The sequence below is a fragment of the Cetorhinus maximus genome, chromosome 19 (assembly GCF_964194155.1).
Source record: "Cetorhinus maximus chromosome 19, sCetMax3.hap1.1, whole genome shotgun sequence".
Taxonomy (NCBI): domain Eukaryota; kingdom Metazoa; phylum Chordata; class Chondrichthyes; order Lamniformes; family Cetorhinidae; genus Cetorhinus; species Cetorhinus maximus.
The window spans coordinates 11,835,066-11,849,804 of NC_135897.1; the positions used below are offsets into that span (position 1 = coordinate 11,835,066).

At 41.1% G+C, this 14,739-nt stretch overlaps 1 protein-coding gene across 2 annotated transcripts in view; it reads left to right on the top strand.

The window, feature by feature from the left end:
• septin2 (septin 2) overlaps nucleotides 1-14,739 on the top strand; it is a 74,917-nt gene that overhangs the window by 45,878 nt on the left and 14,300 nt on the right. For both annotated transcript variants that reach the window (XM_078563502.1, XM_078563503.1), the window contains exons 4-7: nucleotides 539-625; nucleotides 1,807-1,930; nucleotides 3,957-4,091; nucleotides 5,102-5,219. In XM_078563502.1, the coding sequence (XP_078419628.1) occupies nucleotides 539-625; nucleotides 1,807-1,930; nucleotides 3,957-4,091; nucleotides 5,102-5,219 (464 nt within the window). The remainder of the gene's footprint in view (nucleotides 1-538; nucleotides 626-1,806; nucleotides 1,931-3,956; nucleotides 4,092-5,101; nucleotides 5,220-14,739) is intronic.

Here is a 14,739-nt window from a genome sequence, read left to right on the forward strand (position 1 = left end):
GTAATCACTAGGTGCCGGAAGAAGAAATCACCAAGTAATATCAAGATTAGCTGTGTTATAAAATAAAATCGTAATTCCTATTTATGCACAGTGTAACTTCCCCTACATGGTTCCTTAAAATGCATTAAGGTTTGGTATAACATCGGCTTCATTCTATAATGTCTTTAATTGAGTCGTGTCAGTTATGGGTAATTTAGTATTGTGTATTAGTATTGGACTCAAGGACCATGCAATATGCTTCATATTGACTTGATGTCAAATCTTGCATTTACCAGTAGGGAGCTCCAAGTGGACTGACATGGATTTGGAAATAGCCAACAGTTTTTATACTATACTCCACACAGCCCAACATAATTGCAATTTTAGAATTTGAAATTGTTTTTGACTGTATATTTTCACACACTCGATTTCCTTCTCTCAAACTGGATGAAGTTGTAAATCTTAAGTTTTCCCAACGAGTCGGCATCAGAGGTCAAATACATTAGTTAATACAGGAGGCTGGGGGTTATCTGTTTTCATGTGATTGTTTTCTATGCAGGTGAGTCTGGCCTGGGAAAATCGACATTAATTAACAGCCTCTTCCTGACTGACCTCTACCCTGAGAGAGTTATCCCTGGAGCTGCAGGTATGGTGTTGGGGGATGTATTTTTTTTATAACTGTTCTTAATATTGCTTGAACTGTGCTTGAGCTGGGAGATATGAGTCACAGATATGGCATCTAGTTTGTTAATTTAGCTTCTTGAGGATGGAGGGGGTCTCTTCTCATTAGCTGTCATGACTGTTGGGGTTGGTGGGTAGATCACTGTGTTGGCAGGGTAAGTTGTGGTAAATATTGCCAGAAATGGTATTTCTTCAGCTCCAAGCAGAGGCAAGTCAAACTTGTGCTTCATTGGCATGATTTGAGTGCAGGTCTTCATGTTGGCACAGAGAAGAGATGTATTTTCTAGCAGTTGAGCTGTGTTGACCTTATTTTGGGGTGGTGGGACTCACTTTCCAGTGGGTTAGGCCAAAAAACATAGCCTTTTCTAGAATTGCAGGACATGTCATGGTCCCTGCCTCTTGGACCATGGTCCAGAATGGCTGAATGCAGGGGCAGCAGAATATATAGAATAAGGTAACCTTTTGGCTCAAGTTCCTCCAGCATTTATCTGCTATGAAGGAATGAAGTTTATGTGGAGTGTAGTAAACACTAAATATGTGATCTTGCATTGCTGAGAGTCTGTTTTTGTACCTCTTGCCATTCTTCCTCTCCTCCTCACATGTGGCTCTTTTCAAGCTTTCCACTGGATTTTTGGACTTGGGATGAGCATAACCAAAGACCGTGGGACAGTTGTTTATGCATCTTGAGTTTGCAGTACAGGTCATGCAGGGAGAAGTGAAATTTATCATCTCATAACCTGGCCCATGTGCAGTATCCTGTGCTACAGAAAGGCAGGATGTGGGCTTGTACCCATTGTGCTTCATCTGGCTACTGATGCCAGCTGTGACATTGAGCTTGGGAGCAAGTATGTACTCACAAGGAGAAAAGAAGAGTAAAAATGACACCACCACCCCCAAAACCACCACACCCCGGTCACTTTTAAACATATCTGTGGCTTTTTGACAAATTTGGTGGGGATCCCAGAGCAGGCCTCTGTCCGCCCTCCAAGCTGGAGATGGTGTAGAGTCTCGGGAAGGAGCTAAATCGGGTTGTCTCACTTGCCAAGTTACGTAAACCCTATCACATTTGGAAAAATTCAAACTGTGTTGCTGACGAAACACCAATTTGATCTCACCATGCCTCACAAATACATGTTTTTATTTCAGAGAAAATTGAGAGAACAGTCCAGATTGAAGCTTCAACTGTAGAGATTGAAGAGCGTGGTGTGAAGCTGCGTCTGACTGTAGTTGACACGCCAGGATATGGGGATGCCATTAACAGCCAGGACTGGTATGTTAACCTGTTGTAAATTGCAATTGGAATGGGTTTTGTGATCCCATTTTTAACAAACAAGTGTAAGGCTTGTTTAAATTTTGGATTCTAGCATTTTGTTAGCTGAGCAGTCCTGTTAGTGTAGCAAAGGTCTGCATACAGAGGAACATTTGCTGCCACTTTTAATGGCTTGTATATCTGCATACAAAAGGTGCCTCTGATCTGCTGATCCATTACACACTTTACTTTTTATAAAACATGTTGCTTTCCAAAATTACTGTACTTGCATTTTTCTACATTGAGCTGCACTTGATACTTGTCCTAATCTAGTTATTCTATTTACCCGTAGGCAGTCTTTCACAAATTGACAGACCCTTCCCTCTAATATTCATTATGAATGCCAATGCATTTTTGTACTTCTCTAATTTTGTGTAGTAATAAAGTACAAGCTACTTGTAACAATTGTGTATCATAGAAAAGTCTTCATATCAAAATTATTGTCATATACAGTATTTTTCCTTTCTTGCCTTTTATAGCCAAATAGGTGTGGTGCAAAATTGCCTATTGCAGACCATCTGAGATGGTTCACCTTTAAAGAAGTCTAAAGAATCTTATCTGCCCTCAGATATTACTGTTACTCATTTCCTTTTAGCCAAATGTTGGAGGATAGCACTGGGACAAAGTTTTATTCAGTCTTGTATTATTTGCTGAGTGCAACATTACAAGCTTATAACTCCTACCTCAACCACACCACAATTTCAATAATTATGTCACTATATGTGCTCAAATGAAGCCCAGTTAATGCCCACTACCTGCATACAATTGAACAATTAATATACAACTAATAACTGCCTAAATAAAGTACAGTTGAAATTCCAGTGAGCGCTGCACATGTTCAATGCACATTGGCTTGTACTTTCTTCCAGTGCATTGGGGTATGGGCAGGTGCATCAGCTGAGTTAGGGCCAACAGCAATGCCATCATAATGGAAAAACAAGGTAACTTTGGTTTAAGAAACATTCTATATGGTGTGGCAAATGTCAGTGTGTAATTCATTAGAATCAGTATACACTGCGAACCCTTTGTGATTTGAGAAGCAGTGTGATGTGACTTCATGAATCAGGAGAGGGCTTCTGAAACTTTGTATCTAACAGGTAGGAATTACTAATTAACTAATTGTTGTCCAACCTGTAGGCTGTGTCCTGATAGGCTAACTATGGTGCCTGTACTCTGCTGCTAGCTGACTGCAATGTTGTGGTGATGCTGGTTGGAAGTGATGAAGGGGCTAGACTGTAGACCTGTACACCAACTGTAGTTTCTTGCTGGCAAATCCTTTTACAGGGGAAACCAGTTTTTCAAAATCAAAACTTACAGAATCTGAACAAATAATTCTGGCCACATTTCCACAGTTAGGCTCTGTTTTCTGTAGTGTCCTGTACATTTTAATTCCTTTTAAATAATTGTTTACATTTTAAACCCTTTTTTATAATGTCATTTTTTGACTTTGCAATGCCTCACCTGCTGTCAGATTGTGGTGTTTTTCTGCCACTGTAATGTCTGGTGAATTCAAGGGCACAAGTTTGTGACTGATTCAGGCCTGTTGCTTCTGTGGATAGCAAACGCAATGATGAATAATTGTTGCTTGTGACTAACATAAACCACTAGCAGACGTATGTAATGCAGATGTATGCAATGGTGAGAACCTCCTTTTTTTGGTGAGTGACACATGCTTGTGGTGGCTGGCAGGCACAGTGGTACATACCTGTCTTCAGCGGCTGGCAGCTGCAGCGCAATTGCAGTGTCCTTGCTAACATTGGCATTGTCATAGGCCATACTACCTGCAGCTTGTGGCAGCTTAATATTGGGATTGCTGGAGTAAAAATTGAAATTAATAATGCTTGGCATACTGAGTAATAGGTTTGAAGAATTGCTGCGGTATTCTGCAATTGCCCCTGCAGATGCCGTGTAAAACTCTTTGATTGCTAGTTGAAGATTTGCTTGTCCCAGTCCAGCCTATTGATTTGTTTTTTCTGACCTTTCTCAGCTTTAAGACAATTATTTCATACATTGATGAGCAGTTTGAGCGGTACCTGCATGATGAAAGTGGATTGAACAGACGCCACATTATTGATAACCGGGTTCATTGCTGCTTTTATTTCATCTCTCCTTTCGGCCATGGGTAAGCAGGGTTATTGTTTCAATGTCGTGAAATAATTTGGTAACCGTTGTCATGGGAAGCACACTGAATAAAGCACACTCAGGACAATTTGCAAGAAAATGCCTATGCCGGGAAACAACAAATTTATAGTGTATGAGAAGAGAGTACGAATTGGTTGGCAAGTGGACTTTGGTAGAGGCATTGCCATGGAGAATGCACCAGTTGATGGTGACTGACGGTTAACTGTCAAGCATTGTTTGTAATTCTGGTCAAAACATTGCCATGCAGAATGAACCAGTGTATGGCTGTCACTTGGCACAATGTGTCTGCATGTTATTTCTATCTGCAATGACAGAATTTTTGTTGTTTCCCCTGACATTGGCATTTTCTTGCAAATTGTCCTGAAAAGCTTTGACGAAAAGTCCTTTTTTCAGCAAGATTCATGATAAGGTTGTCACTTTTGTACTTTAGAGTACATAAGTGACAGAATTTATAAAGCCCGGGGCCCAGTATGCTGTTTTAATTGTTCTCATAACCTGCCCTGCCGTCTCCAATGATTTTTGCACATATGCCTCAAGGTGTCTCTGCTTCTGAATTTACTTCAGTATCATACCCTTTATTTTATATTGCCTATTCCCATTATTCCTATCAAAAGAATCACTTCTCTGCATTAAATTTCGTCCGCCCAATTCCACCAATCAGCTTGTCCTTTTGAAGTTTAACACTATCCTCCACACAGTTCACAATACTTCCTAGTCTTGTGTAATCCATAAATTTTGAAATTGTGCCCTGTACGCCACTGTGGTTCATTAATATAAATCAATAGGAGCAGGACTCCTAACAGCGACTTCTGGGAGTTCCACTATAAATCTTCCTCTAGTCCAAATAACAACTGTTCACCATTACTGTTTCCTGTCGGTCAGCCAATTTTGTATCCATGTTGCGTCTTTCCCTTTTATTCCATGAGCCCTAACTTTGCTCACACATCTGTTGTGCAGCACTTCATCAAATTGTGTTTGTTTTTTTTTCAGACTGAAGCCCCTGGATGTGGAGTTCATGAAGGCTATACACAATAAAGTGAACGTTGTTCCTGTCATTGCAAAGGCAGACACCCTTACACTGAAGGAAAGAGAGAGGCTCAAAAGAAGGGTAGGCACAGTAACTAGTATGATCACTAAAATTTCAGACTAAGAAATTTTGGAGCTCTATTACCAGTGAAAACTTAATATAGGGCAATGATGCCTCATACAATCTTGGGGTTGCCCCCTTCCTGTCACTTGCCTTTTTGTAACCCTGCTATTTCATGCATCTCTTGAACTTTCATTTGTGATTTGCCTGGGATGTTAAGACCACAGGCAGAGCCTTCTGCCTGGCAAGTGGGTGGGGTCTACTCAGTACTTTGGCCTCGTAGTTTTATTTCTCTTTATGCTGTGTCACACTGAGTAACTGCTCCAAGTGAATATGATTAAATCAGGAACTTAATATGCAGGAAATCAGACGCACAGACCTGTGTCCTGTCCATTAGTGCAATGTGCTGCACTCTGTATTTCAATATTTCAATCAGCTGCTGTTTCTTGAGTTATGCTCTTCGGTTGTAAAAGATCATTCAACAGCAATCTACTTCTGAAATTTTGCACCTGGAATTAAGCCATAGTTGGCCTGGGTTCATTTTGTGGGATACGTATAACTGAAGTCCCTCATTCTTGGAACCATTCTCGTGAATCTTTTCTCGGCCGTCTCCAATGCCTTCACATCTGTCCTATGGTGTGATGCCCAGAATTAGATACAATACTCCAGTTGAGGTCAAGCCAGTATTTTATAAAGGTTCACCATAATTTGCTTGCTTTTGTGCTCTATGCCCCTCTTTATAAAACTCAGAATCCATATGCCTTTTTAACCACTACCTCAAACCTGCCTTGCCACCTTCAGTGTTTTGTGTACATTTGGCCCCAGGTCCCTCTGTTCCTGCCCGCCCTTTAGAATTCAGTGGTTTGAGAATGGATCTGTCCTGGGTGAATTGGAATCAAAGATTGGAAGACAAAACTGTAATCGAGCATTGGGATGCCTTTAAAGAGATGGTTCTGGTATGGTTGGGGCACATTCCCATGAGAGGGAAAGGTAGGATATTCAAAGTCAGAATTCCTTGGATGGTGAATGAGAGAGTAAGATATAACAGAAAAAGGGTGTTGCGATTATAAAAACAGAAAATGCTGGAAAAACTCAGCAGGTCTGACAGCATCTCTGGAGCGAGAAACAGTTAATGTTTCAAGTCCGCACGGCTGTCCTTCATAGCTTTGTTGTGATTGTTTTGGTACTGTGTCTTTAAGTTTAAGATAAAATGAAGGGGATCCTATGATCTGTTCTGAAGTCTGTCTGACAGTAAGCCTTAGTGGCTTGATTGTTGGAAATCGAAGGAAAGCTTAGATTATTTTACTGGGAAGAAGGTGCAAGGTATTTACGCTTGGAGACAATGGCAGCAGCTTGTGTGTTACGAGTGGGACTGGGAGTCCGAGAATTTTAGGTTGTAAGCAGTTGTACATTAAACTGTCCATTTAGTCTTAAGATGAAAGAGTTGGGCTCTCAAGGATGACTAATTAGCATTTCAACCTAGATACAAGGACCATGTGATTCATGTTGCCATGAGGAAGAATGCAGAGGGAGCCATTGTACAGATCAAGTTATAGGCTTTCCCAGAATATCTCTGAATATTATTGCTTGGAGTCTGTCTGGATCTGGGAGAGAGAGCAGCTAGAGCTTAAAAAAAGTACCTCTGGTTCGCCATGTAGGAATGTGGGTAGAAGCTCGTGCTTAGATTGAAAAGACCAAATTTGTGGGGAGTTAAAACGAGGCTGGAAGAGTTGCCAAGCTTGGAGTAGAGGGACAGTCTTCAGGAAAAGAAAGCTCACTGAAGGACAGTTCTAAGATTGCAAGTTACCAGGCTGAGAAAAGAAATGAAGAGGAATAAACCCTCAGGAGCTAAGAATCACTTGGTTTGAGTGTGGGAAAATTGAATGTCTTTGTAAAGGACAGTGTAAAGTATGTCTGTGAAGTGGTTTTTTTTGGGTGGGCTAATAAGTAACTCTTTCGTTCTGTGGTTTAAAGTATAAGTTGCCTTCAAAGATAGTGTTTAGTTAATATCACTAGTTTTAAATCATTTGTTACAGTAAATGACTTAATGTGAAATCTTAATGTGCCATTCTTTCAGCTATTAATTGGAAGTTCACATTTCTTTTAAACATTATTGGTCTCTACGGGGATCGTAGCAGGTGCATATAGCAGATGTCAGATGGATAATACAAGTGAGAACCAAGCTGAATCTAGAAAGTATAGCAGGGAAGAGAAAAAGGAAATTTGGGGCAAAGAGAAAGTATGAGGAGAGACTGGTAGCTAACATGAAAGGAATCCAGATGTCTTACAGGCATTTTAATAATAGGTAGTAAGAGGAGGGTGTGGGGCTGCTTTGGGACCATAAAACAGACCTATGCGTGGAGGGAGTGGTTCTAAATAACTACTTTGCTCCTGTCTTTACTGAGGAAGAGGATGCTGCCAAAGCTGTATTGAGAGAGGAGGTAGTTGAGTAGGGTGGGCTAAAATTTGATAAAGGGTAGATATTAGGCTGGCTGTACTCGAGTTGATGGGTCACCAGGACCAGACGGGATGCATCCAAGGATGCCAAGAGAAATTGGTGTAAGTTGTGGAGGTATGGGCTATAATTTTCCAACTCTCCAGAGCTACAGGAGTGGTGCCAGAGGATAAAGGTTGTAATGATCAACCCAGCAACTACCGGCCAGTTAGTTTAACCTTGTTCTTGGAAAAACTTTTTGAAATGATAGTACGAGGCAAAATTAACAGTTGGTCAAGGGTGGATTAATTGAAGAGCACCAGAACAGATATGTTCAGATAATTCATGTTTAGCAAACTTGTTTGCGCTTTTTTGAGGTGAGAGTGTTGCTTAGGGAATGCAGTTGATGTCATGAATATAGATTTTCAAAAAGGTGCTTGATAAAGTGCCACATAATAGACTTGCCAGCAAAGTTGAAGCCCGTGAAATAAAAGTGACAGTGGCAGCATGTATATGGAGCTGGCTGAGTGACAGGAAATAATAGTGGTAAATTGTTTTTAGACTGGAGCAAGGTATACATCAGTGTTTCCAGCACAGGTACGAGGACCACCTGCTTTTCTTGATTATATGTTGATGGCTGAGACTTGGGTGTAGAGGGCACAATTTCAAAATTTGCAGATAAAGCAACACAAGCAAATACGAGCTCTGAGCAGGAGTCGGCCTTTCAAGCCTGCTCCGCCATTCAATAAGATCATGGCTGATGTGTAGGTGAGAGGTTACAATCACCCGATATCCCTTCACTCTTGCTAATCAAGAATATATCTAGCTCTGCTTTAAAAATATGCAAAGACTCTGCTTCCACTACTTTTTGAGGAAGAGTGTTCCAAAGACACTCAACACAGAAAAAAATTCTTCTCATCTCTGTCTTAAATGAGTGACCCTTTAATTTTTAAACCATGAGCCCTAGTTCTAGATTCTCCCACAAGAGGAAACATTCTCCGCACATCTGCTCTGTCAAGACCTCTCAGGATCTTAAAGGTTTCGATCAAGTCACCTCTTACTCTTCTAAACTCCAGTGGACACAAGCCTAACGTGTCTAACCTTTCCTCATAAGACAACACGCCCATTCCTGGTATTAGTGTAATAAACCTTCCCTGAACTACTTATAATGCATTTATATATTTCCTTAACTAAGGAAACCAATGCTGTACACAACACTCCAGACATGGTCTCTCCAGTGCCCTGTACAACTGAAGCATATGACTTTTGTCTTCAATTCCCCTTGCAATAAACAATAACAATCTATTAGATTTCCTAATTGCTCTCTGTACCTGCATACTAGTGTTTTGATTCATGCCCAGATCCCTCTGAATCTGAGCTGTGTAATCTCTCAGTGTTTAGATAATATGCTGCTTTTTTTATTCTTCCTGCCAAAATGGGGAATTTCACATTTGCCGTTATTAGACTCCATTTGCCAGGTCTTTGCCTGGTCACTTTATAGCTGCTTTACATCCTCTCAACTTACTTTCCTACCTATCTTTGTGTCATCAGCAAATTTTGCAACCATACTATCTGTCCCTTCATCCAAGTCATTTATATAAATTGTAAAAAGTTGAGGCTCCAGCCCTGATCCCTGTGGCACACCACTCGTTACATCCCACCAACCAGAAAAAGACCCATTTATAGCTACCCTCTGTTCCCTGTTAGCTAGCCAATCTTTTATCCATGCCGATATATTACCCCTATAACATGAGCTTTTATTTTCTGAAATAATCTTTGATGTGGAAATCTAAGTACAATAAATATTGGGAACTGTCAGGAGGATACCTTCAATAGGGCACCGACAGGCTGGTGGAATGGGCTGACAGCTGGCAGATAAAATTTAACACTAGTGCAAAGTAATACATTTTGGTAGAAAGAACAGGGAGATGCAATATAAAGTAAAGGGTACAATTCTAAAAGGGGTTCAGGAACAGAGAAACCAGAGGGTGTATGTGAACAAATCATCGAAGGTAGCAGGGCACGTTGAGAAATTGGTTAAAAAGGCAAAATGGGTCCTGGGCTTTGTAATTGGACCCATAGAGTACAAAGCAAGGGAGTTGAGATGAATCTTTATAAAATTCTGGTTCAGCCTCAACTGGAATATTGTGTCCAATTATTGGCATCACAGTTTAGGAAGGATGGGAAGGCTTCAGAGAAGGTGCAGGAAAGATTTCTGATAATGGTCCCAGGTATGAGGGACCTCAGTAACATAGATTGGAGAAGCTGGAGTTTTCCTCCTTTGAAGAGAATGTTGAGAGGAGATTTGATGGTGTTCAAAATCATGAAGAATCTGGATAGAGAAGATAGGGAAAAACTTTTCCCATTGATGGAAGGCGTTATGATCCCAGCTAAAGGAAAGCGTCATTGACAGGAGTTTTAAAGATGTGGTCACACCCAGGGTACAGACAGATAGATGGGTGACCGCTAGAAGGGGCAGGCAGTTAGTGCAGAAATCCCCTGTGGCTGTCCCCCTCTCTAACAGGTATGCCATTTTGGATACTGTTGGGGGGGATGGCCTATCAGTAAGGCCTTTGACAAGGTCCCTCATGGCAGACTGATACAGAAGATAAAGTCGCACGGGATCAGAGATGAGCTGGCAGGATGGATACAGAATTGGCTTGGTCATAGAAGACAGAGGGTAGCAGTGGAAGGGTGCTTTTCTGAATGGAGAGCTGTGACTAGTGGAGTTCCGCAGGGATCAGTGCTGGGACCTTTGCTGTTTGTGGTATACATAAATGATTTGGAGGAAAATGTAACTGGGCTAATTAGTAAGTTTGCAGACAACACCAAGGTTGGAGGAGTTGCAGATAGTGAAGAGGATTGTTAAAGGTTACAACGGGATATAGATCGGTTGGAGACTTGGGCGGAGAAATGGCAGATGGAGTTTAATCGGGACAAATGCGAGGTAATGCATTTTGGAAGGTCTAATACAGGCAGGAATTACACAGTAAATGGCAGAACCCTTAAGTGCATTGACAGGCAGAGGGATGTAGGTGTACAGGTCCACAGGTCACTGAAAGTGGCAACGCAGGTGGATAAGGTAGTCAGGAAGGCATATGGCATGCTTGTCTTCATTGGCAGGGGTATTGAGCAATAAAGCTGGGAAGTCATGCTGCAGCTGTATAGAACCTTGGTTAGGCCACACTTGGAATATTGCGTGCAATTCTGGTCACCACATTACCAGAAGGATATGAAGGCGTTGGAGAGGGTGCAGAGGAGGTTTACCAGGATGCTGCCTGGTCTGGAGGTTATTAGCTATGAGGAGAGGTTGGAGAAACTCAGATTGTTCTCACTAGAGCGACGGAGATTGAGGGGTGACTTGATAGAAGTTTACAAAATTATGAGTGGCATGGACAGAGTAGATAGCCAGAAGCTTTTTCCTAGGTGGAAGAGTCAGTTACTAGGGGACATAGATTTAAGGTGAGAGGAGAAAACTATAGAGGAGATGTGCGGGGCTAGTTTTTTACGCAGAGGGTAGTGAGTGTCTGGAATTCGTTGCCAAAGGAGGTGGTGGAAGCAGGTACAATAGTGGTGTTTAAGAGGCAGCTTGACAAATTTATGAGTAGGATGGGAATAGAGGGATACGGACCCCGGAAGTGCAAAGTGTTTTAGTTGACGGGCAATATGATCGGCGCAGGCTTGGAGGGCCAAAGGGCCTGTACCTGTGCTGTACTTATCTTTGTTCTTTGTTCTTAATGTTACTACTGGGTAAATCAAATCCCAGAATGGAACCCAGCTTGATAGATCCTAACTTTTGTTATTTTTTGTTTAGAAATGTGGAGAGTGGCTACTGAACAGTGTCACTGGAGTCAGCTAATGAACTTTTAACAAAAGAATAAAATGTTTAATAAATAAAAGATTAACTATGTTACAATGCTTCTTCACCCACAATTATACCTTTACAGATATACAGATTCATAAGGATAACACAAGTTACAAAAGCTATCTGATACTCTCATGTTCCCAATAAGTATAGAATCCATGTAAGCCAGTAGGCGGGTGTCCTGTGGTCAGGCACATCACACTCTGAAACCAAGCCACAGATGACACTCCAAACACTGCTGCTTTTGCTGTTCTATTAACAGCATCCTCTTTGGTGAAAGCAGATTCAAAGTCTTCATTTAGTATATAAGCCTTGCCTCTGCCTTCACAAGATCTCTTTGATCCTTAATTGACCTCAGCCTTCCTTTGATGACACTTTTACTGTTTATAAATGATTTTGGGTTCCCCTTTGTCAGCCTGTCAATATATTCTCAAGTTAATTGTGCACTTACTGCTTTCTTCTGTTTGAAATAAATTGATGACTTGAAATTTCCAGTGAATAAATTCTAAGAACTGACTGTGTGACAAGAATCAAAAAATATTGTAAGCTCTGTGGGAGCAAATTAAAATGCTAAATTATCCACTTATTCCGCTTCCAGAAGCTCCAGTTTCTAGCCTGTGGTACGAGACACCCAACTACTAAGGACCTCCAGTGTTTCAATCCTAGTACTGCATCATTCTGCGACCTGTTGGATCTGAGTGAAATACTTGATATCTTGGGCAGGTGTGTTTCCAAAGACATTTTTCAGCACTGTCCATCATTGCAGTATAACAAAATAAGGACACAGGAGAAGAAAATAGTTTTCAAAGTTGGACAAAGATAGGCAGTGTTGACAAATGTCTATTTTCAATTCCATTTGGCCAGCTATTTTGCACATCCATTTGGTTCTGAAATGCTGCAGTACCAGGCTATGGTTAGCAGAGGCCCTCAGTGAGCTCTGTACTGGGATACTGTAGTAATCAATTGTGCTTGATGAGTATTTTTTAAATTTCTCAACTAGTGCATCAAGGAAGGGGAGTTTATTAGCTCCATTTTAAAGATGAATTTGATAGCAGGATGGAGTCCATTACGACATGCAAGGAAATTATTACATGCAGCTGCAGATTCAAATGTATCATCCACATATTGGAAATATGCAAGGGGTAGGAGGTTGGATGTTGTTCTAATGAAGGCATGGAACCCAACAAAAATGTTTGTGCAAGCTGGACTTAGAGGGAGTCCCATGGCAACACCATCTATTTGGGCATACATGGTGTCATTAAAACTGAACTCAACTATGCAAGTTGCCGAGTTCGTAAGTTCAATAAATACTGATTCACGCAGTGGTGGCGGTCTAGATCACCATGATTTAGTGTTGCAGCGCAAGTATCTATGGCTTCCTTAAGTGGAACATTGGTGAATAGGCTAGCAATGTCAAATGAGCATATGGGCATAGCATTTCTATTGATATGCAAGTCCTGTATGGCCTTTGCACATCCTTTCTATATCTGCCCTGTCAAGACCCTTCAGGATCTTGTGTTTCAATGAAGTCACCTCTTAACTCTTCTAAACTTCACTGGATACAAGCCTAGCCTATCAGCCTTTCCTCATAAGACAACCCACCCACTCCAGGTATTAATCTAGTAAATCTTCTCTGAAATGCTTTCAGTGCACTTACGTCCTTTCTTAAATAAGGAGACCAATACTATACACAATATCCTAGACAACTGAAGCATAACCTCTCTGCTTTTTGTATTCAATTTCCCTTGCAGTAAACCACTTTCTATTCATCTTCCTAATTACTTGCTGTAATTGCATACTAACCTTTTGTGATTCATGCACTAGGACAGCCAGATCCCTCTGCACCTCAGAGCTCTGCAATCTCTCTCCATTTAGATAATATGCTTCTTTTTCATCCTTCCTTCCCAAGTGGACAATTTCACATTTTCCCACATTATATTCCATTTGCTAGAACTTTGCCCACTTATTTAACCTATCTATATCCCTTTCTAGCCTCCTTATGCCCTCTTCACAACTTACTTTCCTACCTGTCTTTGTGTCATCAGCAAATTTAGCAACCATACATTCGGTTCCTTCATAAATTGTAAAAAGCTGAGGCCTCAGCACTGATCCCTGTGGCACACTACTCATCATGAGCTTTTATTTTCCACAATAACCTTTGTGGCACCTTATCAAATGCCTTTTAGAAATCTAAGTATAGTACATTCTCGGGTTCCCGTTTATCCACAGTCCGTGTTTCTTCAAAGAACTCCTATAAATTGGTTAAATGTGATTTCCCTCTCTCAAAATCATGTTGACTGTGCCTAATTACCTTGGATTTATCGAAGTGCCCTGCTGTAACGCCTTACTATTTCTAACATTTTCCCTATTACGGCTGTTAAGCTAACTGGCCTGTAGTTACCTGCTTTCTGTCTCCCTCCCTTTTTTTTTGAATAAAGGAGTTACATTTGCTATTTTCCAATCCAATGGAACCTTCCCTGAATCTAGGGAATTTTGGACAATTAAAACCAAAGCATCAACTCTCTTGGTGATGGTGTAGTGGTATTGTTGCTGGACCAGTAATCCAGAGACCCAGGGTAATGCACTGGGGACCCGGGTTTGAATTCCGCCACGGCAGGTGGTGGAATTCGAATTCAATAAAAATCTTGAATTAAAAGTCTAATGATGACCGTGAAACCATTGTCGATTGTTGTAAAAACCCATCTGGTTCAATGATGTCCTTTAGGGAAAGAAATCTGCTGTCCTTACCTGGTCTGGCCTACGTGTGACTCCAGATGCACAGCAATGTGGTTGACTCTTGAATGCACTCTGAACAAGGGCAGTTAGGGATGGGCAATAAATGCTGGCCTAGCCAGCGATGTCCACATCCTATGAATGATTTTTTTTAAAACTTGTCACTTTTAAGACCCTAGGATGAAGTCAATCAGGACCTGGGGACATGTCAGCCTGCACCTCCGACAATTTGCTTAGTACTACTTCCTTGGTGATCGTGATTTTGAATTCCCCCCTTCCTTCCATTTCCTGATGTACAGCTATTTCTGGGATGTTACTTGTACCCTCTGCAGTGAAGGCCGATGCAAAATACCTGTTCAATTTGTCTGCTGTCTCCTTATTTACCACTATTAATTCCCCCAGACTCGCTTTCTATAGAATCAATGTTCATTTTGTTAACTCTTTGCTGTAGATGGTATTATTAATGAGCAAGGAAACTGATTTGAAGAAACAGTGGAATAGCATCAAGA